General features: G+C 38.1%; 1 protein-coding gene across 3 annotated transcripts in view; it reads left to right on the top strand.

Annotated features, from left to right (window-relative positions):
- Positions 1-27,789, top strand: part of MICU1 (mitochondrial calcium uptake 1) — a 235,937-nt gene that overhangs the window by 44,473 nt on the left and 163,675 nt on the right. For all 3 annotated transcript variants that reach the window (XR_008998935.1, XM_036928847.2, XM_057505964.1), the window contains exon 2: positions 19,249-19,410. Coding sequence is in view for 2 of the 3 variants with exons in the window: in XM_036928847.2 (XP_036784742.1) it covers positions 19,250-19,410 (161 nt within the window). In the remaining variant the exon portion in view is untranslated. The remainder of the gene's footprint in view (positions 1-19,248; positions 19,411-27,789) is intronic.

The raw sequence follows: 27,789 nt of genomic DNA, 5'->3' as shown, positions 1-27,789 counted from the left end.
TACCCCTCATACACTGCTGGTATAAGCTGAAATGTTCATATTGAAGGGCAGGATCTATCAAAGTTAAAAATGCTTGCACTAGTTTTAACATAGCAGTTTCATTTCTAGATACCTGTCCTACAAATTACTTGAATAAAAAGTAATAAAAGAAATGCATAGGACAAAAGTCTCAGTAGCTCTGTTCATAATGGCAAAGTATGGAAACAACCTTACTGTATTAATTGCCAGATAGTTAAATTGTGGAACAGTCATTGACTGAACTACTCTGTAGTGGTTAAAAAGAAAAAGATCAGTATATCGCTTGCTGGAATGATTTTTAGTTGTATTATTTCGTTTAAAAAAATTGCAAATGTAAATGCTATGACTCTATTATATAAAACAAAGGATAATGTGGAGCATCCCAAATGCTGAATGTGGGAGTTGATATATATATGTATGTGCAATACTATTTTTACATAAACAGAACAATTTCAAGAAATATACATATAAACTTCTTCCTGAGTTTATGTCAAGAGAGAGTGGTGGAATTTCAAGTGTGTTGAAAAGAAGACATAGTTTATATACTTTCTTTTTTTTTTTTTTTTGTAGATAATTATTTTTTTATTGAAGGGTAGTTGACACACAGTATTACATTACATTAGTTTCAGGTGTACAACATAGTGATTCAACATTTATATACATGACAATTCTAGGTACCAGCTATCACCATACCAAGCTGTTACAATATCTTGACTATATTCACTACATCCCGGTTACTTATTATTTTACCATTGGAAGTGTATACTTTTTTTTTTGTGAGGGCATCTCTCATATTTATTGATCAAATGGTTGTTAACAACAATAAAATTCTGTATAGGGGAGTCAATGCTCAATGCACAATCATTAATCCACCCCAAGCCTAATTTTTGTCGGTCTCCAGTCTTCTGAGGCATAACAAACAAGTTCTTACATGGAGAACAAATTCTTACATAGTGAATAAGTTCTTACATGGTGAACAGTACAAGGGCAGCCGTCACAGAAACCTTTGGTTTTGCTCATGCATTATGAACTATAAACAGTCAGTTCAAATATGAATACTCATTTGATTTTTATACTTGATTTATATGTGGATACCACATTTCTCTCTTTATTATTATTATTTTTAATAAAATGCTGAAGTGGTAGGTAGATACAAGATAAAGGTAGAAAACATAGTTTAGTGTTGTAAGAGAGCAAATGTAGATGATCAGGTGTGTGCCTGTAGACTATGTGTTAATCCAAGCTAGACAAGGGCAATAAAACATCCACGTATGCAGAAGATTTCTCTCAGAACGGGGGTGTGAGATTCTAAGCCTCACCTCTGTTGATCCCCAATTTCTCACCTGATGACCCCCCTGCGACTGTGCCTGTCTTAGGTTGTTCCTCCCATGAGGAATCTTACCCGTCTCTGGCTAACCAGTCATCTTCTGGGGCCATACAGGGAAATGTAAAGTTGGTAAGTGAGAGAGAAGCCTTATTGTTTGAAATGGTTAGCTTTTTATTTCTTTGCATATTTATGCCCTGTAGCTTCTATGCCCAGCATTTGTCTTGAGGTATCTTTACCACTTGGAAGAATTATGATACTCAGTAAATTTGATATGAGGCACGAATTCTATTTAAGGGTTGTAATTAGGAAGGAAGAAGAAAAGCTATAGAAGTAGCAGGTGGAAGAAAACATGGGAAGATTGATTATTTCTTTGACATATCTTCCTGTAGAGTAACTTCAGCATGTATAGGTTTTAAGCCACTAATTAAATTGCGCACACACATTAACATAATAGGAGTATAGTTACATAACCAAAGCATACCTGTAATTACCAGCCATCTCCAATGAAACCAAGAAAACCAGTTAGGCACCTTAGGCATTTGTGAAAACTTATCTATGATATGGTGGATATTGTCCAACTGAACTTGAACAGTCTGAGAGAAAATCAGACAAATTAAAACAACCCATTCCTGGGGAATGTTCACATCCCTTATGTTCTTTTAACAGAAAATAGTCTGTAGTTGTAAGACTTTGGAGCGCTACAATTTGCACTTCTCCTAATTCTTGATTGAGTTCCAACAGTATAGATCCAGTCAAATTTGTTGTTTTAGTGTATGCACAGGCCAGCTTAGATATCTCCTTCCTCATTCCCATTGCAAGTCCAGGAACTGGTGGGATGAGTGCATCTACAGCTGTAGCAGTGCGTGGATCTTTGTTGGGGTTTTTTGAAGATCATCTTCTGGCATGAGTCTTCCAGAGAGTGCTGATGTTGGAAGTTCTTTTTCATATCGTATCTTAGTTCATTTTCCGGGTAGCCCAATTAGGCTTTGATCCTCTGTATAAACACAAACAGACCCTTTGCCTACACTTTTATATGCCCTTTATACTCTTATGTAGAACTCATTGGAGGTCACCACACAGGAACTGCCCTTTTTTTTTGGTATCACTAATCTACACTTACATGACGAATATTATGTTTACTAGGCTCTCCCCTATACCAGGTCCCCCCTATAAGCCCCTTTACAGTCACTGTCCATCAGCATAGCAAAATGTTGTAGAATCCCTACTTGCCTTCTCTGTGTTGTACAGCCCTCCCTTTTCTCCTACCCCCCCATGCATGCTTATCTTAATACCCCCCTGCTTCTCCCCCCTCCTTATCCCTCCCTACCCACCCATCCTCCCCAGTCCCTTTCCCTTTGGTACCTGTTAGTCCATTCATGAGTTCTGTGATTCTGCTGCTGTTTTGTTCCTTCAGTTTTTCCTTTGTTCTTATATTCCACAGATAAGTGAAATCATTTGGTATTTCTCTTTCTCCGCTTGGCTTGTTTCACTGAGCATAATACCCTCCAGCTCCATCCATGTTGCTGCAAATGGTTGGATTTGCCCTTTTCTTATGGCTGAGTAGTATTCCATTGTGTATATGTACCACATCTTCTTTATCCATTCATCTATCAATGGACATTTAGGTTGCTTCCAATTCTTGGCTATTGTAAATAGTGCTGCGATGAACATAGGGGTGCACTGATCTTTCTCATACTTGATTGCTGCATTCTTAGGGTAAATTCCTAGGAGTGCAATTCATGGGTCAAATGGTAGGTCTGTTTTGAGCATTTTGATGTACCTCCATACTGCTTTCCACAATGGTTGAACTAACTTACATTCCCACCAGCAGTGTAGGAGGGTTCCCCTTTCTCCACAGCCTCGCCAACATTTGTTCTCTGTCTTTTGGATGGCAGCCATCCTTACTGGTGTGAGGTGATACCTCATTTTAGTTTTAATTTGCATTTCTCTGATAATTAGTGATGTGGAGCATCTTTTCATGTGTCTGTTGGCCATCTGTATTTCTTTTTTGGAGAACTGTCTGTTCAGTTCCTCTGCCCATTTTTTAATTGGGTTATTTGTTTTTTGTTTGTTGAGGCGTGTGAGCTCCTTATATATTCTGGACGTCAAGCCTTTATCGGATGTGTCATTTTCAAATATATTCTCCCATACTGTAGGGTTCCTTTTTGTTCTACTGATGGTGTCTTTTGCTGTACAGAAGCTTTTCAGCTTAATACAGTCCCGCTTGTTCATTTTTGCTGTTGTTTTCCTTGACTGGGGAGATATGTTCAAGAAGAGGTCACTCATGTTTATGTCTAAGAGGTTTTTGCCTATGTTTTCTTCCAAGAGTTTAATGGTTTCATGGCTTACATTCAGGTCTTTGATCCATTTTGAGTTTACTTTTGTGTATGGGGTTAGACAATGGTCCAGTTTCATTCTCCTACATGTAGCTGTCCAGTTTTGCCAGCACCATCTGTTGAAGAGACTGTCATTTCGCCATTGTATGTCCATGGCTCCTTGATCAAATATTAATTGACCATATATGTCTGGGTTAATGTCTGGATTCTCTAGTCTGTTCCATTGGTCTGTGGCTCTGCTCTTGTGCCAGTACCAAACTGTCTTGATTACAATGGCTTTATAGTAGAGCTTGAAGTTGGGGAGTGAGATCCCCCCTACTTTATTCTTCTTTCTCAGGATTGCTTTGGCTATTCGGGGTCTTTGGTGCTTCCATATGAATTTTTGAATTATTTGTTCCAGTTCATTGAAGAATGTTGCTGGTAGTTTCATAGGGATTGCATCAAATCTGTATATTGCTTTGGGCAGGATGGCCATTTTGACGATATTAATTCTTCCTAGCCACGAGCATGGGATGAGTTTCCATCTGTTAGTGTCCCCTTTAATTTCTCTTAAGAGTGACTTGTAGTTTTCAGAGTATAAGTCTTTCACTTCTTTGGTTAGGTTTATTCCTAGGTATTTTATTTTTTTTTGATGCAATTGTGAATGGAGTTGTTTTCCTGATTTTTCTTTCTGTTGGTTCATTGTTAGTATATAGGAAAGCCACAGATTTCTGTGTGTTGATTTTGTATCCTGCAACTTTGCTGTATTCCGATATCAGTTCTAGTAGTTTTGGAGTGGAGTCTTTAGGGTTTCTTATGTACAGTATCATGTCATCTGCAAATAGTGACAGTTTAACTTCTTCTTTACCAATCTGGATTCCTTGTATTTCTTTGTTTTGTCTGATTGCCGTTGCTAGGACCTCCAGTACTATGTTAAATAACAGTGGAGAGAGTGGGCATCCCTGTCCAGTTCCCGATCTCAGAGGAAATGCTTTCAGCTTCTCGCTGTTCAATATAATGTTGGCTGTGGGTTTATCATAGATGGCCTTGATTATGTTGAGGTACTTGCCCTCTATTCCCATTTTGCTGAGAGTTTTTATCATGAATGGATGTTGAACTTTGTCAAATGCTTTTTCAGCATCTATGGAGATGATCATGTGGTTTTTGTCTTTCTTTTTGTTGATGTGGTGGATGATGTTGATGGACTTTCGAATGTTGTACCATCCTTGCATCCCTAGGATGAATCCCACTTGGTCATGGTATATGATCCTTTTGATGTATTTTTGAATTCGGTTTGCTAATATTTTGTTGAGTATTTTTGCATCTATGTTCAGCACTGGTATTGGTCTTTAATTTTCATTTTTGGTGGGTTCTTTCCCTGGTTTTGGTATTAGGGTGATGTTATCTTCATAGAATGAGTTTGGGAGTATCCCCTCCTCCTCTTATTTTTGGAAAACTCTAAGGAGAATGGGTATTATGTCTTCCCTGTATGTCTGATAAAATTCCGAGGTAAATCCATCTGGCCCGGGGGTTTTGTTCTTCGGTAGTTTTTTGATTACCGCTTCAATTTCGTTGCTGGTAGTTCGTCTGTTTAGATTTTCTGTTTCTTTCTGGGTCAGTCGTGGAAGGTTGTATTTTTCTAGGAAGTTGTCCATTTCTTCTAGGTTTCCCAGCTTGTTAGCATATAGGTTTTCATAGTACTCTCTAATAATTCTTTGTATTTCTGTGGGGTCCATCGTGATTTTTCCTTTCTTGTTTCTGATACTGTTGATTTGTGTTGACTCTCTTTTCTTCTTAATAAGTCTGGCTAGAGGCTTATCTATTTTGCTTATTTTCTCAAAGAACCAGCTCTTGGTTTCATTGATTTTTGCTATTGTTTCATTCTTCTCAATTTATTTATTTCTTCTCTGATCTTTATTATGTCTCTCTTTCTCCTGACCTTAGGCCTCATTTGTTCTTCTTTTTCCAATTTCGATAATTGTGACATTAGATCATTCATTTGGGATTGTTCTTCCTTTTTTAAATATGCTTGGATTGCTATATACTTTCCTCTTAAGACTGCTTTTGCTGCGTCCCACAGAAGTTGGGGCTTAGTGTTGTTGTCATTTGTTTCCATATATTGCTGGATCTCCGTTTTGATTTGGTCATTGATCCATTGATTATTTAGGAGCGTGTTGTTAAGCCTCCACGTGTTTGTGAGCCTCTTTGCTTTCTTTGTACAGTTTATTTCTAGTTTTATGCCTTTGTGGTCTGAAAAGTTGGTTGGTAGGATTTCAATCTTTTGGAATTTTATGAGGCTCTTTTGTGGCCTAGTATGTGGTCTATTCTGGAGAATGTTCCATGTGCACTTGAGAAGAATGTATATCCTGTTGCTTTTTTATGTAGAGTTCTATAGATGTCTATTAGGTCCATCTGCTCTACTGTGTTGTTCAGTGCTTCCGTGTCCTTACTTATTTTCTGCCCGGTGGATCTATCCTTTGGGGTGAGTGGTGTGTTGAAGTCTCCTAGAATGAATGCATTGCAGTCTATTTCCCCCTTAGTTCTATTAGTATTTGTTTCAGATATGCTGGTGCTCCTGTGTTGGGTGCGTATATATTTAGAATGGTTATATCCTCTTGTTGGACTGAGCCCTTTATCATTATGTAGTGTCCTTCTTTATCTCTTGTTACTTTCTTTGTTTTGACATCTATTTTGTCTGATATTAGTACTGCAACCCCTGCTTTCTTCTCGCTGTTGTTTGCTTGAAATATGTTTTCCATCCCTTGACTTTTAGTCTGTACATGTCTTTGGGTTTGAGGTGAGTTTCTTGTAAGCAGCATATAGATGGATCTTGCTTTTTTATCTATTCTATTACTCTATGTCTTTTGATTGGTTCATTCAGCTGATTAACATTTAGGGTGACTATTGAAAGATATGTACTTATTGTCATTGCAGGCTTTAAATTTGTGGTTACCAAAGGTTCAAGGTTAGCCTCTTTAGTATCCTACTGCCTTACTTAGCTCGCTTATTGAGCTGTTATATATACTGTCTGGAGATTCTTTTCTTCTCTCCCTTCTTATTCCTCCTCCTCAATTCTTCATATTTTGGGTGTTTTGTGCTGTGCTCTTTCTAGGAGTGCTCCCATCTAGAGCAGTCCCTGTAAGATGTTCTGTAGAGGTGGTTTGTGGGAAGCAAATTCCCTCAGCTTTTGTTTGTCTGGGAATTGTTTAATCCCATCGTCATACTTGAATGATAGTAGTGCTGGATACAGTATCCTTGGTTCAAGGCCCTTCTGTTTCATTGTATTAAATATATCATGCCATTCTCTTCTGGCCTGTAGGGTTTCTGTCGAGAAGTCTGATGTTATCCTGATGGGTTTTCCTTTATAGGTGACCTTTTTCTCTCTAGTTGCCTTTAAAAGTCTTTCTTTGTCCTTGATCTTTGCCATTTTAATTATTATGTGTCTTGGTGTTGTCCTCCTTGGATCCTTTCTGTTGGGGGTTCTGTGTATTTCTGTGGTCTGTTCAATTATTTCCTCCCCCAGTTTGGGGAAGTTTTCAGCAATTATTTCTTCTAAGATACTTTCCATGTCTTTTCCTCTCTCTTCTTCTTTTGGAACCCCTATAATACGGATATTGTTCCTTTTGGATTGGTCACACAGTTCTCTTAACATTGTTTCATTCCTGGAGATCCTTTTATCTCTCTCTATGTCAGCTTCTATGCGTTCCTGTTGTCTGGTTTCAATTCCATCAATGGCCTTTTGCATCCTATCCATTCTGCTTATAAACCCTTCCAGAGTTTGTTTCATTTCTGCGATCTCCTCTCTGGCATCTGTGATCTCCCTCCGGACTTCATCCCATTTCTCTTGCGTATTTCTCTGCATCTCTGTCAGCATGTTTATGATTCTTATTTTGAATTCTTTTTCAGGAAGACTGGTTAGGTCTGTCTCCTTCTCTGGTGTTGTCTCTGTGATCTTTGTCTTCCTGTAGCTTTGCCTTTTCATGGTGATAGGAATAGTTTGCAGAGCTGGGACGAGTGACGGCTGGAAGAACTTCCTTTCTTGTTGGTTTGTGGCCCTCCTCTCCTGGGAGAACAGCGACCTCTAGTGGCTTGTGCTGTGCAGCTGCGCCCAGACAGGGTTTCTGCCTCCTGCCGGGCTGCTATGGAGTTTATCTCTGGTGTTGCTGTGGTTGTGGCCTGGTTCGGGCCCCTGCTCCAAAGTGGTGGAGTCGCTTTGGAAGGGCCTAGAGGCTATTTATCTCTGTAAGGGGCCTCCCTGCTCCCTGCAGCCCAGGGTTTAGGGTGCCCAGAGATCCCTGGATTCCCTACCTCTGGATTAAGTGTCCCACCCTGCCCCTTTAAGACTTCCAAAAAGCACCCACCAAAACAAAACAATGACCAGCAAAAAAAAAAAAAAAAAAAAAAATTTAAATTAAAAAAAAAGTGACCACTCGTTTTTCTTTATTCCCCGGCACCAGCCTCAGGCATCTGCTCTGTCCTCGGTCCTTCTGCCCTGTTTCCCTGGTATTGGGGGCCCTATCCCTTTAAGACTTCCAAAAAGCGCTCGCCAGAACAAAACAGCAAAAAAAAAAAAAATGGTCTCGCGCTTTTCTGGTGTCCTCCAGCGCTAGGCCACCGGTGCCCTCTCACTTTTCTTGCTGCCCTGTTTCCCTAGTATTGGGGGCCCTATCCCTTTAAGTCTTCCAAAAAGCGCTGGCCAAAACAAAACAGCAAAAAAAAATGGTCGCGTGCTTTTCTTATGTACTCCGGTGCCCGCTCACTGTTCTTGCTGCCCTGTTTCCCTAGCATCCAGGGCCCCCTGGGCACGAACTGTGTCTGCACTCTGGTCCGGATGGCTGGGGCTGGGTGTTCGGCAGTCCTGTGCTCCGTGTCCCTCCGGCTCTGCCTATTCTTCTCCCGCCGGGAGCTGGGGGGATGGGCGCTCGGCTCCCGCCGGGCCGGGGCTTGTATCTTACCCGCTTCGCTAGGCGCTGGGTTCTCTCAGGTGCGGATCTGGTCTGGATATTGTCCTGTGTCCTCTGGTCTTTATTCTAGGAAGGGTTGTCTTTGTTATATTTTCATAGATATATGTGGTTTTGGGAGTAGATTTCCGCTGCTCTACTCACGCCGCCATCTTCTGCCCCTCTCCTCAGTTTATATACTTTCATACAACATTTTTAACAATAAAAATGTATTCCTATTTATTTGTAACAAAAACACAAGTAGTCTTTCTTGTTCCACACAAAATCTGTATCATATCCAGCACATGAATATTCCCATCATTTACCTTTCTTTAGACTCTTCATTTATTGCCTTCTTGTAACTCGATTACACCAAGGCAGAAGGCAAGTGAGGGTCCTTCCCTAAGTTCAGTGATTCTGTCATACAAAACTGAAGATTCTCACTGACATCTATTCCAGGGGTGGAAGATTGAATGAAATGGCAAGACAGAAGGGCAAAATGTCACCATGGCCCCAGGTCTAGCCTTTGAACCTTCTAAGTCCTTGTATTGGATCTTGTTAGTATCTTGGAATTGATAGGATTCAGAGAAGCTTCTTTAGGCTAGGATGACTAAAATCATGGGAGATTCAAATTTTAAGCCAGATTGCCAATTTATTAATTTACCATGAGAAATATAGCTGGCATGAGAACTAGGTATTCCCATCTTCTGATCAGCATGTTCTGTCTTTGAAGACAATCTAAATAGGAAGCTTAATTAAAATAATAAAATTACTTAGCCAGCGTGGGAATAGAATAAAGTATATAATTATATAAATTAAGTATATCATTAACTATATTTTTATATTTTATGTTTATATATTATGAATAAAGATATATGATTTAATTATAATGTAGGCATATAATTATATCAATAAAGGAGAAATAAGTATATAATTCAGATACTTAATGGCTAAAGCTCTGATGGACTACTGAGCCCATTAGTATATAGCTGCCCCTGGGATATATAGGGTGAATCCTTGTTGGGTACCCCAGATAGTGCTAATTTTGCAATGTAGTTCACAGAGAGCAACTGTATTTTCAGGTTCATAGTATACACCTACATGTACTACCTATGCTAGATGCTGTATTAGATTCTGCAAATATACAGATACAAAGGACACCCAGTTCTTATTTTCTCAAGCTCTTAGTTCATGTAAACTAAACACTTCGGAACCATGAAGTTTTATTTAACTGAAATCTAAGCTTTGTTGTGGGTCAAATTTGGGTAGATCTCAGAAATTTATCTTGACCACCAAATTAGTGGATGTTGCTTTTAACAACAGTGCTGGGTAACAGTTGGTGATCGTACAGCAGAGGTTTGTTTATCCCAATGTCAGGATTGGAAGAGGCAAGCAATCCTTTAAATGTGCAGTTGTCAGAGGTCAGAAACACAAGGCAGTAAATCTCAGAAAAATGGAAGCAGATATTTAAGTTAGGATCAGGATAAGGTCTGTAAATCTAATGATGTGGCAAGTTGAATTAGGATGTGCCAATAATTAGAGGTAAAAAAGTTTAAGTAAACATCTACCCCAGAGGATCATTAAATTGCATTGGCATCATCTAAATTGTTTAAATAAAATTTTTAAATTGCACATATACTTTACATTATTTTATTTGGCATGGATGTATTACCTGGTATTCTTCCTTTAAATTTCAATGAAAATGCTTATATGAAATACTGTATATTTGTTTGCATGGATAGATACATAAGCATAGCTTTGGAAATGAAGTATCTTGTAAGTTTCCCTTTCTCTTATCTTACCCATCTCCCACCCCCACCACTATTAATTTTTTGTGTGTGCTTCCAGAGTTACTTAAAAGGATCATACAAATATGCATTCTTATTTCCCCTCTTTTTACATTAAAGGTAGCATAATATATATGCTATTCCACACATTGCTTTTTTAAGATAACAGTATATCAAAACTTACATAGTTGTTTCATTCCCTTTTTACTGCTACATGGTATTGTCTTGTATATATTGACCATAGTTTAACCAGTCCTTTCTCTTTTTTTAATTTTTATTTCTTATTATTACTTTTTATTTTGGTATCATTAATCTACAATTACATGAGGAACATTATGTTTACTAGACTCCCCCCATCATCAAGTCCCCCCCACATATCCCATTGCAGTCACTCTCCATCAGCGTAGTAAGATGCTATAGAATCACTACTTGTCTTTTCTGTGTTGTACAACCCTCCCCATCCCCCCCGACATTACATCTGCTAATAGTAATACCCCCCTCTTTTATTCCCCCCTTATCCCTCCCTTCCCACCCACCACCCTCAGTCCCTTTCCCTTTGGTAACTGTTAGTCCATTCTTGGGTTATGTGAGTCTGCTGCTGTTTTGTTCCTTCAGTTTTTTTCTTTGTTCTTATACTCCACAGATGAGTGAAATCATTTGGTACTTGTCTTTCTCCACCTGGCTTATTTCACTAAGCATAATACCCTCTAGCTCCATCCATGTTGTTGCAAATGGTAGGATTTGTTTTCTTCTTATGGCTGAATAATATTCCATTGTGTATATGTACCACATCTTCTTTATCCATTCATCTACTGATGGACACTTGGGTTGCTTCCATTTTTTGGCTATTGTAAATAGTGCTGCGATAAACATAGGGGTGCATATATGTCTTTTTCAAACTGGGATTATGCATTCTTAGGGTAAATTCATAAGAGTGGAATTCCTGGGTCAAATGGTATTTCTATTTTTAGTTTTTTGAGGAACCTCTATACTGCTTCCCATTTTTTAATTGGATTATTTGCTTTTTGTTTGTTGAGGTGCGTGAGCTCTTTATATATTTTGGATGTCAACCCTTTCTCAGATCTGTCATTTATGAATATATTCTCCCATACTGTATGATGCCTTTTTGTTCTCTTGGTGGTGTCCTTTGCTGTACAGAAGCTTTTCAGCTTGATATAGTCCCACTTGTTCATTTTTGCTTTTGTTTCCCTTGCCTGGGGAGATATGTTCCTGAAGAAGTTGCTCGTGTTTATGTCCAAGAGATTTTTGCCTATGTTTTTTTCTAAGAGTTTTATGGTTTCATGACTTACATTCAGGTCTTTGATCCATTTTGAATGTACTTTTGTGTATGGGGTTAGACAATGATCCAATTTCATTCTCTTACATGTAGCTGTCCAGTTTTGCCAACACCAGCTGTTGAAGAGACTTTCATTTCCCCATTGTATGTCCGTGGCTCCTTTATCATATATTAATTGACCATATATATTTGGATTAATTTCTGGACTCTCTATTCTGTTCCACTGGTCTGTGGGTCTGTTCTTGTACCAGTGCCAAATTGTCTTGATTACTGTGGCTTTGTAGTAGAGCTTGAAGTTGGGAAGCGAGATCCCCCCTGCTTCAGTCTTCCTTCTCAGGATTGCTTTGGCTATTCGGGGTCTTTTGTGGTTCCATATGAATTTTAGAACTATTTGTTTCAGTTTTTTGAAGAATGCTGTTGGTATTTTGATAGGTATTGGGTTTTTAGGAGTTATTATAGGTTTTTGTACTAATTAACTTTGAGCAAATCATATAAATATATCTGGATCTCATTTGCTTCATCTATATGATAAGGATATTGAATTAAATAATTTCCTGGTTCTGTGACACTTTGAAATTTAACAAAAACAATCCATTAAGCTTAGTAGTCTTAAAACAGTAGATATAGAAATGTATGAATGACAGAGTGTTTACAGTTTTAAAAACTTCTCTGTCTCTTATTGGGTAAATAATGCTTTTCTTTGGTAACAAAATTATCTTTCACTTCCCTCCCTTGACACTTCTTGGTTAGAAATACCTCTTCATCTTCTTTCAATTCACATCAAAGCTATTAGAGCCTTGCCTCTTTTTGGGAGGTGGAAGAGCTGTTAGGGAAGAAAAATGCACTGCTTTTGATTTAATTTAGCCCATATCCTAAATTGTGCATGTTAATCTTCATTACTGCATAACTGCTGCCAATTGGCTTGTTCAGTTTTCCAGACTCAGTTGGAAAGCTGATCTCCTTAAGTCTGTTTAAATGGTCTCTCATAAAAAATTAACACATTCCACTAGTTACACTATTTCTTCACTACAAAGCTAGAGATTAAGTTATAATAGAGCCTTTTCTCAGTGTATTTTTTCTCTGTTACTTGGCATCTATGAAAATTGTACTATAGAGAAGATGAATAGATACGTCTTTTGATTTGTCCCTTGGGAAATAAGGTTAAAACCAGTGGTGAAATGAGATATAGACAGTAACATTTGAAGTACAACATCAAAATTTAAGTAGAATGTTAGTAAAACTCCATACTTCCAAAGTTTAAAATCCTCTAGAACCAAAGTATACATAGATTATCAAAATTAATAAATATTGAATCTGTGATATGGTCTTAGTTCCTCCCTCAAGTGAAATAGAGTAAATTTTGCCATACAGTCTCAGTTTTTTCACCAGAAACACAAGAGCATAAAGCTATAAATACTAATGTTCATCTAGGCAATTCTCTCATTTTGTCAATGAGTAAATTGTTCCCTTGAGAGGGGAGATGAGCTTGCTTTGTGAACAGCTGGTCAGTAATAGAGTTGAGACTATATATTGGGTCACTGGATTCCTCATGCATTTGACTTTTCACCATATTACTTAGTGTTGCTGTTATTGTTTCATTCTCTTTCCCCTTTTTATCTTCAACACCTCCTATGCGGTTGAGATGTTGATGTGTTAGGCACTGATTTGAAACAAAACAAAGTTTTGTTTCTTTTTGGAAATTTCTATTTTGTTTTTGGTTTCTGTTCTTATCCTGAGCTAGGCACTCATCACCCAATACTTAGGTTATTAGTTGCCTTCTGGGTGTACCAACTGCTTCCCTGTTACTTCTCTCTGCCTTTGGTTCTTTGTAGTTTATTTCAGTCACTGCTGGTAGGTAGATTGCTATTCTTTTTTTTTTTTTTTTTAGTGGAGTATCATTGATGTACAATCTTACATTGGTTTCAAGTATACAATACAGTGGTTCAACACTTACCTATATTATTAAATCCTCACGCCTACTAGTGTGGTTACTAGATAAATTGCTATTCTTTAAAAATGTTTCATCATCTTCTTTTCCTATTTAAGGACTTAAGTGGCTTCCTGTTGCGTATATGATCAAAAATCTCATGTTAGCATTCAGAGGATCTTCTCAAGTGATCATGGCTTACATATTTGATCTATGTTTATTTATTCTCCATATCTGATCAGATGTTGTAAACTTACCTTCCAGCCTTACACACCCCTTGCTTGTTCCAACTTTGAAATAGTTATTTTTCTTTAACATCGAAAACTTTCCAGTGCCCTTTTCTTTCTGTTGTCAGTGATGAATAATGTTTTCTCCAGGTGTGTATGTTTCAATTGTGCTCATTTTTATGACAAACAAAAGCCATACTATGTATGTAAATGCACTCATGGGTCTGGAAAATGTTCATTTAAAGATGAATCAGAAGTTGACACAAAGGAAATATAATGGACAGTCTTGGTGCTGGATTTTGTGACAGTATGGTGCAATAAAATTAGATGATTTCTGGGATTGGAGAGAGATGTAAAAATTGTGCTGCTGAAGCTTAAGTCATAGGAAATAGGAGGAAAATTTCATTCTTGTTCCACTTTGTCTATAATGGCAGGATTTTGCTCCAGCTTTGAAATTAGCTGTAGGTTGAATGAAGAAAAGTTTACTAGGAGAAAAGTTTATTTAAGAGATTATAGGTATAGGTCCCAGAGAAGAGTCAGTTAACCAACTCAGTGATGGTAGGACACAGATAAGTAGTCTAAACTGACTTGAACCCAAACAATAAAAGACATAGTTTTTTTCAGTATATTGGGGCTGAGAAGTATACTTTTTATTTTGGTAATTAACTTGGTTTTTTTTTACTGAAGTGTAGTTGATATACAATGTTATATTGGTTTCAATTGTACAATACAGTGATTCAGCAGTTGCACACCTTATTAAATCCTCACCCCAACTAGTGGAGTTATTATCTGTCAACATAGAAAGATGTTACAGAACCATTAAGTATATTCTCCATGCTGCACTTGCATTCCCATGATCAACTTACATTATGGTTGATATTTTGTGCCTCTTTATCCCCCTTCACCTGTTTCACCCACCCATCCCAACCAGTCCCCCCATTGTAATCACCAATCAATTCTCAGTGTCCATGAGTCTACTGTTGTTTTGTTCATTCTGTTTTGGTTTGATTTTAGATTCCACATATAAATAAAATGATATGGTATTTGTCTTTCTCCACCTGACTTACTTCACTGAGCATAATACCCTCTAGATCATTCTATGTTGTTGCAAATGGCAGGATTTCTTTTCTTTTTATGGCTGAATAATATTCCATTGTGTATGTACCACATCTTCTTTATCCATTCATCTAATTGATGGACACTTTGGTTGCTTCCATATCTTGGCTATTGTAAATAATGCAGCAGTAAACATAAGGGTGCATATATCTTTTTGGATCAGGGATTTTGTTTTCTTTAGGTAAATTCCTGGAATTGCTGGGTTGAATTCAATTTTTAGTTTTTTGAGGAACCTCCATACTGCTTTCCACAGTGGCTGCACCAATTGACATTCCCATGAACAGTGAAGGAAGGTTCCCTTTTCTCCACATCCTCACCAACACTTGTTATTTCTTGTCTTTTAGATAGTGGCCATTCTAACTGGTTTGAATTGATATCTCATTGTGGTTTTGATTTGCATTTCTCTGATGAATAGCGATGTGGAGCATCTTTCATGTGCCTGTTGACCATCTGTATTTCTTCTTTGGAGAAATGTCTGCTCAGTTACTCTGCCTATTTTTTAATTGTGTTATTTGTCTTTTTGGTGTTAAGGCATATGAGTTCTTTATATATTTTGGATAAACTATTTACAAATATATTCTCCCATACTGTAGATTACCTTTTTGTTATGCTGATGGTGTCCTTTGCTGTACAGAAGCTTTTTAGTTTGATGGAGTTCCACTTGTTCATTTTTTATATTGTCTCCCTTGCCCAGGGCAATGTGTCCAGAAAAAAATTGCTTATACTTATGTTCAAGAGATTTTTGCCTATGTTTTCTTCTAAGAAGTTTATGGTTTCATGGCTTACATTCCGGTCTTTGATCCATTTCGAGTTTACTTTTGTATATGGAGTTAGACAGTAATCCAGCTTCATTCTCTTGCATGTAGCTGTCCAGTTTTCCCAACACCAGTTATTGAAGAGGCTGCCTTTCTCCATTTTTATTCATGGCTCCTTTATCATATATTAGTTGACCATATATGTGTGGTTTTATTTTTGGGCTTGGGGCTGAGAAGTATACTTAAATGTTAGGAGCCAGGCCTGTATAATTTTCACCTTGATATTTTTCATGCAAAAGTAAAATAAAGAGTTAAATATTTTAAGCATATATAATGTAACAAGACCTGTGCTAGGCTATTTGTTTACAAAGAGGAAAAAGGTAATTTTGGTCTTAAAAGATACTCAGAGCCAAGTGGGGGAGACAAACTTATATGAACAAATATGTTAATTGCCACATGTAGAAAGTGTAAGTTAATTTAAATTAGGAAGCATTGAACTATGTGTTAAAATCAGAGGGGAAGAGAATGGATATTTTGTGTGACATGTATAAATTGCTACTGTAAATGTCATGTGACCAGGAAGAAATGCCTCTTTCTCCTTTAGTCTGCCTGGTGGAATGAAAGTGTAGGACTATACTCTGGCCTCAAAATCATTGTCTAGAAGAAACGAATCATTTTCTATTCTCTGAATAGAAGTGCCAGAAATGATACTAAGTCTTTTGTGGTGCTCCTAACATTTCTATCACTTGATCAAAATTTTATACCATTCTGAGGCTCAAGAGTAAACAAAAGCCTTTGCTGACTAACCCAGTCTTACCCTGGTCTCCCTTTTGTTTGTTTGTTCATTTGTTTTTTTATGATTAAGGTATCATTGATAAACAATCTTATGCTCAGGTTTCACATGAGCAACATTGTGGTTACTGCATTCACCCATATTATCAAGCCCCCCCCACACACACCCCATTGCAGTCACTGTCCATCAGCATAGTAAGATGCTATAGAGTCACTACTTGTCTTCTCTGGCCTATACTGCCTTCCCCATGCCCCGCCCCACCCCATACTATATGCGCTAATCATAATGCCCCTTAATTCCCTTCTCCTTCCCTTCCCACCCCTCCTCTTTGGTAATTGCTAGTCCCTTCTTGGAGTCTGTGAGTCTGCTGCTGTTTTGTTTCTTCAGTTTTGCTTCATTGTTATACCCCACAAATGAGGGAAATAAATCATTTGGTACTTGTCTTCCTCTGCCTGGCTTATTTCACTGAGCATAATACCCTCTAGCTCTGTCCATGTTGTTGCAAATGGTAGGATTTGTTTTCTTCTTATGGCTGAATAATATTCCATTGTGTATATGTACCACATCTTCTTTAGCCATTCATCTACTGATGGGCAGTTAGGTTGCTTCCATTTCTTGGCTATTGTAAATAGCGCGGCGATAAACAAAGGGGTGCATATGTCTTTTTGAATCTGGGATCTTGTTTTCTTCAGATAAATTCCTAAGAGTGGAATTCCCAGGTCAGATGGTATTTCTATTTTTAGTTTTTTTCCCTTTTGTTTTTACTTCTCTAACATCTATACCATAATATTTTTATACTTCTTCAAGGTACCGTTTTATGCAATTCCTTTTTTATTTTTTTTTAAATTGAAGTATAACTGACATAATAACTTCAGGTGTACAGATGGCTAACAGACACATGAAAAGATGTTCAGCATCACTAATCATCAGGGAAATGCAAATTAAAACCACAGTGAGATATCACCTCACACCATTCATAATGGCTCTTATCAAAAAGACAAGAAATAATGAGTGTTGGTGAGCATGTGGAGAAAAGCAAATTCTCAGTGCACTGTTGTTGGGAATTCAAGATACCACTTTAGTAATGTATCATTTCAAAAATGTTTCGTGTGCATCTCACCTGATTAGAATGTAAAAAAGAAATTGGCCTTTATGGTCTCACATAGGGCTGAATATTATGAACCTAGTAAATTTTTGTTGAATGATAACTTACCGGTAATTCTCTCAGATGCTCAATTAGCTTTTGCTGTGTCAGCAAACAACCCCCAAAGTTTAGTGGCTTATGGTAACAAACATCTATTTCTGCCCAGTATTCTACAAGTCAGCTGTGTGCAGGTGGTGTAGCTGGTCTTAACAGTGCCTGGCTGCAGGCTGAGATCTGTATGTTAGAAAACCAGGCTGAAGGATCCCTGTCCACCTGGGGCCTGATCTTCTCTTGGTAGAGAGCAGGAGCACGAGAAGGCCAGCAGCAGTGTCTCCTACAGGCACTTCGTGGAACTGGGCTCCATTCCATCAGCAACAGGAAGGCATATGGCAAGATACAAACCCAAAATGGAAAGAGTAGGAAAGTAATATTTGTTTGTAGGGTGGAGATGGGAGAGTGGATGTTTACTCAACAGTAATAAGACCAAATATAGATGATTCTGAATTAAAACAAAAAATTAAAGGAACAGGAATAGTTTTAAGTATGAATCTAAAGAATCCAGTGGAGAGGAGGGCTTCCAAAGGGCTTGGGAGTGAAGAAGATGCAATTAAAACTAAATTATTTTAACAAAAGCAGTATCAGCACTACAAGGAAAGGGGCAGCAAAGTTTCCTAGTTAAAAATAGGCTCTGGAGTCTGTCCATTCTCTGTTCAGATTATAACATTTCCTACCTGCATACTCTCCAGCAAGTCACTGTCTCTCAGTTTTCACACTTGTAAATGGATGTCCCATTTATCAATCTCCTGCTTTTCTGCTCTAAATTCATCTTTCATTGTCCTTGGAATTGGAAATTTCTCTCTTCCAACTTCTGTTAAGCTTTGTCAGTAGAGGGACAAAAGGGAGACTGGAGAAGGGAGAGATGTTTCCTCCTGATTCTAATGTGCTCCTGTAGTATGCAGGGGCTAACACAGCAGGCAGGATGCCCAGTGGTGCTCAACCCTTAGGGAGTTTCAGCGGCAAAACTCCCACATGTAGTTTCCCAGCGGGTTCCATGCTATGCTGTCTCCCCAAGGGCACCTTCCTGTTTTCCACTGGCATGATTTCTTCTAGTAGATGGCTTTACAGTGACTTCTGTTCTATGGCACTTTAGTAAATTTCTCAAACATCCATGGTCGTGTCCTCACCATAAGGTCTGGGTCTCAGCCCATTTGGAAGTGGGTTCTTTACAGATTTATTCCTTTCTTATTGCTCTGTCTCAGTCTTCAAAGTAGTCGCTGCTCCCTATATCTTCTCTTTACCTCTTAGTACCTAGTCCCCTTTTGTAATTAATAATGCTTTATGCTAAACTTTCCCTGTCAAATTACCATATGGTTTCTTTAATTATACCTTGACTAAATCAATTTTATAAGTAGTACTTTTCTCATATGATTGTTCTTAAGATTAAATGGAGTAACACATGATATTGCAGAGTGTTTAGAACAGTGTCTGTCTGCCATTGAGTAAGAGCTTAGTGTTTATTGATGAGGATTGTGATGATGATGAACATCACCTACCATACAACTAGTGCTGGTTAGGGGTAACATTTCTACTTTTTGTCCACAGGATGTTTCGTCTTAACTCACTCTCTGCATTGGCAGAACTGGCTGTGAGCTCTCGATGGTACCATGGGGGGTCACAGCCCACCCAGACCAGACGACGACTGATGATGGTGGCTTTCCTGGGAACATCTGCAATAACTGCAAGTACTGGTCTCTTGTGGAAAAGGTGAGTGTTATTTGAGCATCTTGTTCCTGCAGGTACTTTTGTTCTTCCAGTTATCTGTTATCTAAAAAGATTGAATTGATTTCTGGCTTACCTTTGTTATCAGAATTTCTTGTCCAAATCATTTGGCTTTGATAATAGTTGTCTATGAAATAAGGTGTTTCATAGAGTTCGGCTGTCATATCAAAGCAACAAACAGGAAATGTTCTGCTTCAAGATCGGTCTCCTCCACTGAACATTTTAAATAATTTACCAATTTAATAGTTGTAATGACTTTCTACTAAATAATATATAATATAATTAATAGCTTTGATAATTTAGACATTTACCAATTTAGTATGTACAGTTCAGTGGTTTTTAGTATATTCATAAAGTTGTATTGCCATCACTACTAATTCATGACAATGTTCATCACTGCACAAAGAAAATCCATGCCATTTGGCAATTGCCTCCCACTTTCCCCATCCTCCTATCTTCCCAGGCCAAGGCAACTATTAATCTACTTTCTATCTGTGGATTTGCCAGTTCTGGACATTTCATGTAAGTGGAATCATATAGTATGTGGTCTTTTGTGACTGGCTTCATTCCCTTAGCATAATGTTTTCAAGGTTCATCTATGTTATACCAGGAATCAGTAATCATTCCTTTTTATGACCAAATAATATTCCATTGTGTAGAGTTATACTACATTTTGTTTATTCATTTATTTGAAGATGGCTATATAAATTGTTTCAACTATAGATTCTGGGTTCCTCAGAAACTTTTTTAGGGGAGGATACAGCTTCTCTGTGTCTGTGTTAGAGGCTTGCCAGTGTTTTAGAGGCTTGTAATGTTTTGCTCCTTCTGGTGTCCGTCTGTAGCACTTCAACTTCTTTTGTCTGCAGGGGAAAACCACCCTACTCTCTTTTCATCAGCCACCAGGCATCAAAAGTATGGCTGCTCCCCAACAACACCTCGAGTCAGGTAAGACAGACAGATACCAGTCCTTTAGGCAGCACTCTGGAAAGCTAGAACCACACACTCTTCTACTTCTTTCCTCCCCTCCTGAGGCAGAAGCCTTAAGTTGTGTGCCTTTACCATTTCTCCAAGTGGTGCCAGCTGTAGTAAGCCATGTCCTGCTCTTCTTTGTTGTCAGTGGCCGCCAAGCAGGCAAATTATGCCACTTCTGTCAGTGTTCCCAGGAAGGTGAGCAGAAACCATTCTGTTGGGCAGCCCTCTGAATAGCCAGAACCTTGAACACCTACTCCATTATTTCTCCTCTATGTGGGAGACGTTGCTGCCTGGGTGTTCTCTCTTAGTGCTGAGCTGTGTCTGCTTGGAGGAGGTGCTGACATGAATAAAGTGAAATTGCCCCTCTCACCCATTTCAGTTCTATTCTTGGCATTGTACTTGCCTGGTGTACCTCAACTTCTTAATTGGATTTGAGAAATCTCATCAAAGTATTTTGACCAATATATCATTGTTAAATCAGTGTTTCTGTGTTTCTATGGGGGGGGACAAAGGCTGGGACTTCCTGTTCTGCCATACCTCCCAGTCTGCCTTGCTGACATCTAACAGTTATTTTATTGGATATTTTACATTGTGAATGTTAAATTGTTGAGTGTCTGGATGTTGTTGTTTTCTTTTAAAAGTATTGATTTTCACATTGGCAGGCAGTTAATTTATGGGAGAATCTGCTTGATCATCCAAAGCTTGTGTTTAAGCTTTTTTAAAGCATGGTTTTGGGTATCCTTTGCTCAAGGTCTAATTTAGCCCTACTAATAAGGCTTGACTTGTCTGCAGTATTTTCTAAATGCCTTGGATGTTCAATGGTTTGTCACTACTTAACATTTTCTGCTTGTGAGTTCTGGAAATTATTTGGTCTACAACTCTTTGGTAATTGTTGTTTGCCTAGCTTTGGATACTTTAATCCTAAAAATGCACTGCTTAATGTTAACTCAAGGAGATCTCTTTAGAGTCATGGAACTTTTTTGTGTGTAATTTCCTCCTCTCTGGTCCTTTCCCACCAATTCCAGCCACCTCAGTGTCTCCAAACTTTGATCTCTGTCTTCTCAACTTAGCATGATCACTAAGTTTTGTTTGGGATCTTGGTTGGGATCTGGAAATTTGTCCAAACGAAACTTCAGGTAATTATAGGCCTCATTTTTTTCATAGAGTTGCTATCTGCATCTGAGTTCAGTATCTGAAAGTTTGTTTTATATATCTTGTTCAATTTTTTGTATTTTTTCCCTCTGTGGGAGGGCAAGTCAGATGAAGTTATTCCATTGTGGTTGGAAACAGAAGTTCTCTCTATACATCATTATATTCCATCAGTTTTATAATGTTTAATCATTATATTATCATTTCATTTCCAATGTGGTTTAAATATCAGGAATAAAAGAGGAAAAAAAACAAAGTGACTCTTATAAGTGTGCAACTCTCAGGTGGTTTTAAAATCATATGGCTGTAAGGGATGTGACCTGTCTGCTGTACATGTGCAGCATTGAAAATGCCATGGGGATCCACCTGTAAGTTTTTCAGAAGAAATTATGAATGCTGTTTAATTAGTTAAACTGAATGAAATAGTGTGGTTTGGAGAGTTTCTGTTATTCCAGATGATATTGAATGTCTGTAGATCTTCTATTTTAAGACTTCAGTTTTTGAGAAGTCATCTCATGAGTCATCCTTTCCAGGAGGCTTTTTCTGACCCTGTTCTCTGTCTCTACATGTTCCTTTCTCAGTTCATTCTTTTGTTTTCTGTAGTGACTATAAACTTCTTAATAACAGAGACAGTCTTATTTATATTCATCTTAGCAATTGGTGTACCTCTTACACTACTTGAATGATAAATTGAAAGAATGCTATGTCTTTTCTTTGTGGATAAGTAGCTTCAGCTCCACTTTACCAGCCCATCATCTTTAGCTACACAAGATTCTTCAGAGGGAAATAAAGCAGTGAAACGATCCAGTATATCACTTGCTCAGGGTTGAAAGGAAATTTGAGCTAAGGTCAAAAGGTTGCTTTTGAACCAGGTTTAAGCTTAAATAAATGGGTAGTTTCTTGCTGATTTTTAAAAACTTTAAAACTTTAAGCTTAAGACTTTTAAATATTATTGTTTTTAACAATTATATTTAATTTAAATTATTGCGTATAACTCAAACAATTCTTAGTTTTTGTTAGTATTTAGAAAATGTTATTTACAAGTAAATAAAATAAAAACTATTTATTTAAATCTTTTCTAGTCATGTGAAAGAAATACCTCAAGAATTTTCTGACAGTGCAGTAACTCAACCCCTTGTATTTTTTTCTAATTCCTTTTGTGATCAACAAAGGTGAAGACTTCTAATTGTGTTCCTTAATCAGCCACACACATAACATGCTTTCTTTGTGTAAGGCACTGAGTGGGAATTTTGGATGCTTAAAAGAATACAGTGGTCAGTCTCTTCTTAATGACCTTATATATTGGGTTGAGCCATATGATGTTGTTGATATTGTACAGTTTTTGATTTATAAAAGCAAAAATATCAGGATTAAACAAGATGGCAGCATGAGAAGTGAGGCAGAAACCTACTCTCTAAACCACATATAATATGAAAATACAGCAAATACCACTAATCCTGAAAGAGCAATCCAAAAGAAGACTGCAACAGACTGCCTACATCTGGGGAAAAGAGAAGACCTCATGGAAAAGGGTGAAGTAGCAAAGCTGTGATCCGGCAGGACCCAAGCCCTCCCCTGACCCCAGCTCATGGGCAGGATGAAGAGAAACAGAGCGAGTAGGGAGAAGAAGCCCAGGACTGTTAAACACCCACCCCTGGAGATCTGCTCTGGGAGCATGAACCCACATTACTTGGTGCTCTGGAGACTAAAGGGTTGGAAAGCAAAGACAGGTGGAGTACTCAGAGAGACTGAGATTCCAGCCACTTGTGGAGAACAGGTATCCACAACCAGCTGCTCTGGGACAAAAGAAAGGCAGGTACTTTGAAAGACTTCCCAACACTAAGAGAGCTGCTGAAGGGGAAAGGATTACACAGAGCTTGCTGCTCAGGAGAAAGGACAGGTGGACAATATTATCCCAGCACATTCAGCCCAGCCGGTTGGGAATGCACATGCTCCATCCCCCTGGCTGGTATTGCAGTGCCGAGGCCCCCCACTATGATATACAGCATGCCACACCTTCCTCCCAGCCAGTACTGGTTCACAAACCTGCTGCCCCTGACATTGCGCCAGGCCAGCCAGAGGGCGGCCCCGCCTACAGCATCTACAGGGTGTAACACGAAGATTCCTCCCTGTGCGCTCAGCCCACTGGCCCTGGCAGTGGAAGCAGGCACTGCATCCAGGAAGCAGGGAAGAACTCTCCTACCAGCAGGCAATGGCGCCACACGCCTGCAACCCCTACCATCGCTCCAGGGGCTAGGCAGCTCCAGAGAGTAGAGCTTCTAGGCACTAGAGGGCACCACTTACACAAAGTTATTATTCCATAGGAATCATAGAAATATGAAATGGCAAAAGAACCTAGTACAAACAAAAATCCCTCTAACACCAGAAAGAGGGTTAAGTGAAACTGAAATCACCAATCTTCTTGGTAAAGATTTCAAAATAAAAATCGTAAACATGCTCAGAGAGCTACAGAAAAATATTCAAGACCTCAGGGCCTCTAACCAAGAACACTCTACCCTGCAAGATTATCATTTCAGGCCCTCAGGGGGGACTTTAAGAAAGAGATAGACACTTTTAAAAATACAGTATCTGAAATGAAACATACAGTGGAGCAATTTAAAAGCAGATTAGATGAGGTAGAGGGGATGGCAAATGAAATAGAAATTAGAGAACAAGAATACAAAGATGCTGAGACACAGAGAGAAAAAGGTTCTTTAAGAATGAAAGAATATTAAGAGAACTGTGTGACTAGTCCAAATGGAACAATATTCACATTATAGGGGTACCAGAAGAAGAAGAGAGAGAGAACCGGATAGAAAGTATCTTTGAGGAAATAATTGCTGAAAACTTCCCTCCCCAATCTGGGGAAGGAAATAGTCTCTCAGGCCATGGAAGTGCACAGATCTCCCAACACAAGGGACCCAAGGAAGACAACACCAAGACATAATAATTAAAATGGCAAAGATCAAGAAGAAGGACAGAGTAGTAATAGCAGCCAGAGAGAGAAAACAGATCCACATACAAAGGAAAACCCATGAGGCTATCATCAGACTTCTCAACAGAAACCTTACAGGCCAGAGGGAAATGGTATGATATATTTAGTGCAATGAAACAGAAGGGCCTCAAACCAAGAATACTCTACCCGGTAAGATTATCATTTCAATTTGAAGGAGAGATTAAACAGTTTTCAGATAAGCAAAAGTTGTGGGAATTTACCTCCCATAAACCACCTCTACAGTGTATTTGGAGGGACTGCTGTAGATGGAAGTGTTCCTAAGGCTAAATAGCTGTCACCAGGGGAAATAAAACCACAGCAAAGAAAGTAGAACAATTAATTACTAAGCAGATGCAAAATCAAATCAGCTACCCCCAATGTCAGTCAAGGCACAGACAAAGAGTACAGAATGTGACACGTAATATATAGAGTGGAGGAAGAAGAAAAAGTAGGGAGGAAAAAAGGACCTTTAGATTGTGTTTGAAATAGCATACTAAATGGGTGAAGTTAAGACTGTTAGATAGTAAAGAAGCTGCCCTTGAACCTTTGGTTACCACATATCTGAAGCCTGCAATGTAAATGGACTGAATGTACCAATAAAAAAACATAGAGTTACAGAATGGATAAAAAACAAGACCTATCTATATGCTGCTTACAAGAGACTCACTTCCAACACAAAGACATACACTGACTAAAAGTGAAGGAATGGAAAAAGATATTTCATGCAACCAATAGGGAGAAAAAAGCAGGTGTTGCAGTACTTGTATCAGACAAAATAGACTTCAAAACAAAGAAAATAACAAGAGACAAAGAAGGACATTATATAATGATAAAGGGGTCAGTCCAAGAAGAGGATATAACCATTATAAATATCTATGCCCTTTATATAGGAGCACCTAAATATGTGAAACAAATACTAACAGAATTAAAGGGGGAAATAGAATGCAATGCATTCATTTTAGGAGACTTCAATACACCACTCACTCCAAAGGATACATCAACTAGACAAAATAAGTAAGGAGACAGAGGCACTGTATAACGTATTAGAACAGATGGACCTAACAGACATCTACAGAACACTCCATCCAAAAGCAGCAGGATACACATTCTTCTCAAGTGCACATGGAACATTTTCAAGAATAGATCATATTCTAGGCCACAAAAGAGCCTTAGTAAATTGAAAAAGATTGAAATTGTACCAACCAGCTTCTCAGACCACAAAGGTATGAAACTAGAAATAAATTGTGCAAAGAAAATGAAAAAGCCCACAAACATATGGAGGCTTAACAACATGCTCCTAAATAATCAATGGGTCAATACCAAATAAAAACAGAGATCAAGCAATATATGGATCAAGCAATAAGTGAAAACAACTCAACACTGCATAATCTGTGGGGCGCAGAGAAGACAGTTCTACAAGGAAAGTATATAGCAATCCAAGCTTACCTCAAGAAAGAACAATCCCATATGAACAGTCTAACCTCACAATTAATGAAAAAAAGAAGAACAAATGAGGCCCAAAGTCAGTAGAGGAAGGGACATAATAAAGATCAGAGCAGAAATAAATAAAATGGAGAAAAATAAAACAATAGAATCAATGAAACCAGGAGCTAATTCTTTGAGAAAATGAACAAAATAGGTAAACCCCTAGCCAGACTTATCAAGAAAATAAGAGTGTTTTTCACACATAAACAGAATCAGAAGTGAGAAAGGAAAAATCACTTCAGACACCACAGAAATACAAAGAATTATTAGAGAATACTACAAAAAATTATATGCTTGCAAATGGATAATCTAGAAGAAATAGACAAGTTTCTAGAAAAATACAACCTTCCAAGACTGACCCAGGAAGAAATAAAAACTGAATAGACCAATTACCAGCAATGAAATTGAATTGGTAATCAACAAACTACCTAAGAGTAAAACCTCTGAACCAGATGGCTTCATCCAAAAGAAGAAACAACAAATGCTGGCAAGTATGTGGAGAAATGGGAACCTTCCTGCACTGTTGGTGGGAATGTAAATTGGTGTAACCGTTGTGGATAGCAATATGGAGGTTCCTCAAAAAACTAAAAATGGAAATACCATTTGACCTAGTAATTCCACTCCTAGGAATTTACCTGAAGAAAACTAGATCCCTGATTCAAAAAGACATATGCACCCCTATGTTTATCACAGCACTATTTACAGTAGCCAAGATATGGAAGCAACCTAAGTGTTCATCAATAGATGAATGAATAAAGAAGGTGTGGTACTTATATACAATGGAATATCATTCAGCCATAAGAAGAAAACAAATCCTATCATTTGCAACATGGATGGAGCCATAGGGCATTATGCTCAGTGAACTAAGCCAGACAGAGAAAGACAAGTACCAAATGATTTCCCTCATTTGTGGAGTATATCAACTGAGCAAAACTGAAGAAACAAACAGCAGCAGAGTCACAGACTCCAAGAAAGAACTAGAGGTTACCAAAGGGGAGGTGTGGGGGAGGGTGGGTGGGAGGGAAGTAGAAGGGGATTGAGGGGCATTATGATTAGTGCATATAATATGGTGGGTGGCACAGGGAAGGCAGTATAGCCCAGAGAAGACACGTAGTGACTCTATAGCATCTTACTATGCTGATGGACAGTGACTGCATTGGGGTGGGGGTGGGGTCTTTATAATATGGGTGAGTGTAAAAACTACCAATATTGCTCATGTGAAACACTTTTAAAAGATATACAATCTTTATAAGATTCTATATCAATGGTACCTTAAGAAAAAAAGCAAAAATTTCATCTGAGTCTACCCTAATAGTTAAAGATCAAGATAGGTTCTGGGAGAACATTAGTAACATAAATTACATGTTTTCCTGCAGTCGCTAAATGGTGTAGGAGTTCGAAGGAGTAGAGTCATTACCTTGTATGTGGAGGTTGGGAAAACCTTCATAGAATACATTACTAATTTCAATCTCCAATATGCCAGGAGGGCTTCTACTGAACATTCAGTTTTTTCTTGTTGTTGATAATTGAATGAACCTGGAAAGCACATCAGATCAGTTGTCTTCCTGTTGGATTTTTTGTATGAGTTTTACTTGGAATACCTGTTTTCTATTCTTTTGGTTCCACATGTCTTCCTTCAATGTATTTGTGTGTGTGTGTGTTGTTAAAAAAATGTATAACATAAAATATACCATTCTAATAACAGTTTTTTTTTTATGGTGTGTAACTTTATTTTCATAAGCGTATATATATATATATATATA

This window comes from Manis pentadactyla, chromosome 8 (genome assembly GCF_030020395.1).
Source record: "Manis pentadactyla isolate mManPen7 chromosome 8, mManPen7.hap1, whole genome shotgun sequence".
In the NCBI taxonomy this organism is placed as follows: domain Eukaryota; kingdom Metazoa; phylum Chordata; class Mammalia; order Pholidota; family Manidae; genus Manis; species Manis pentadactyla.
This window is presented reverse-complemented; position numbering and strand designations above follow the sequence as displayed.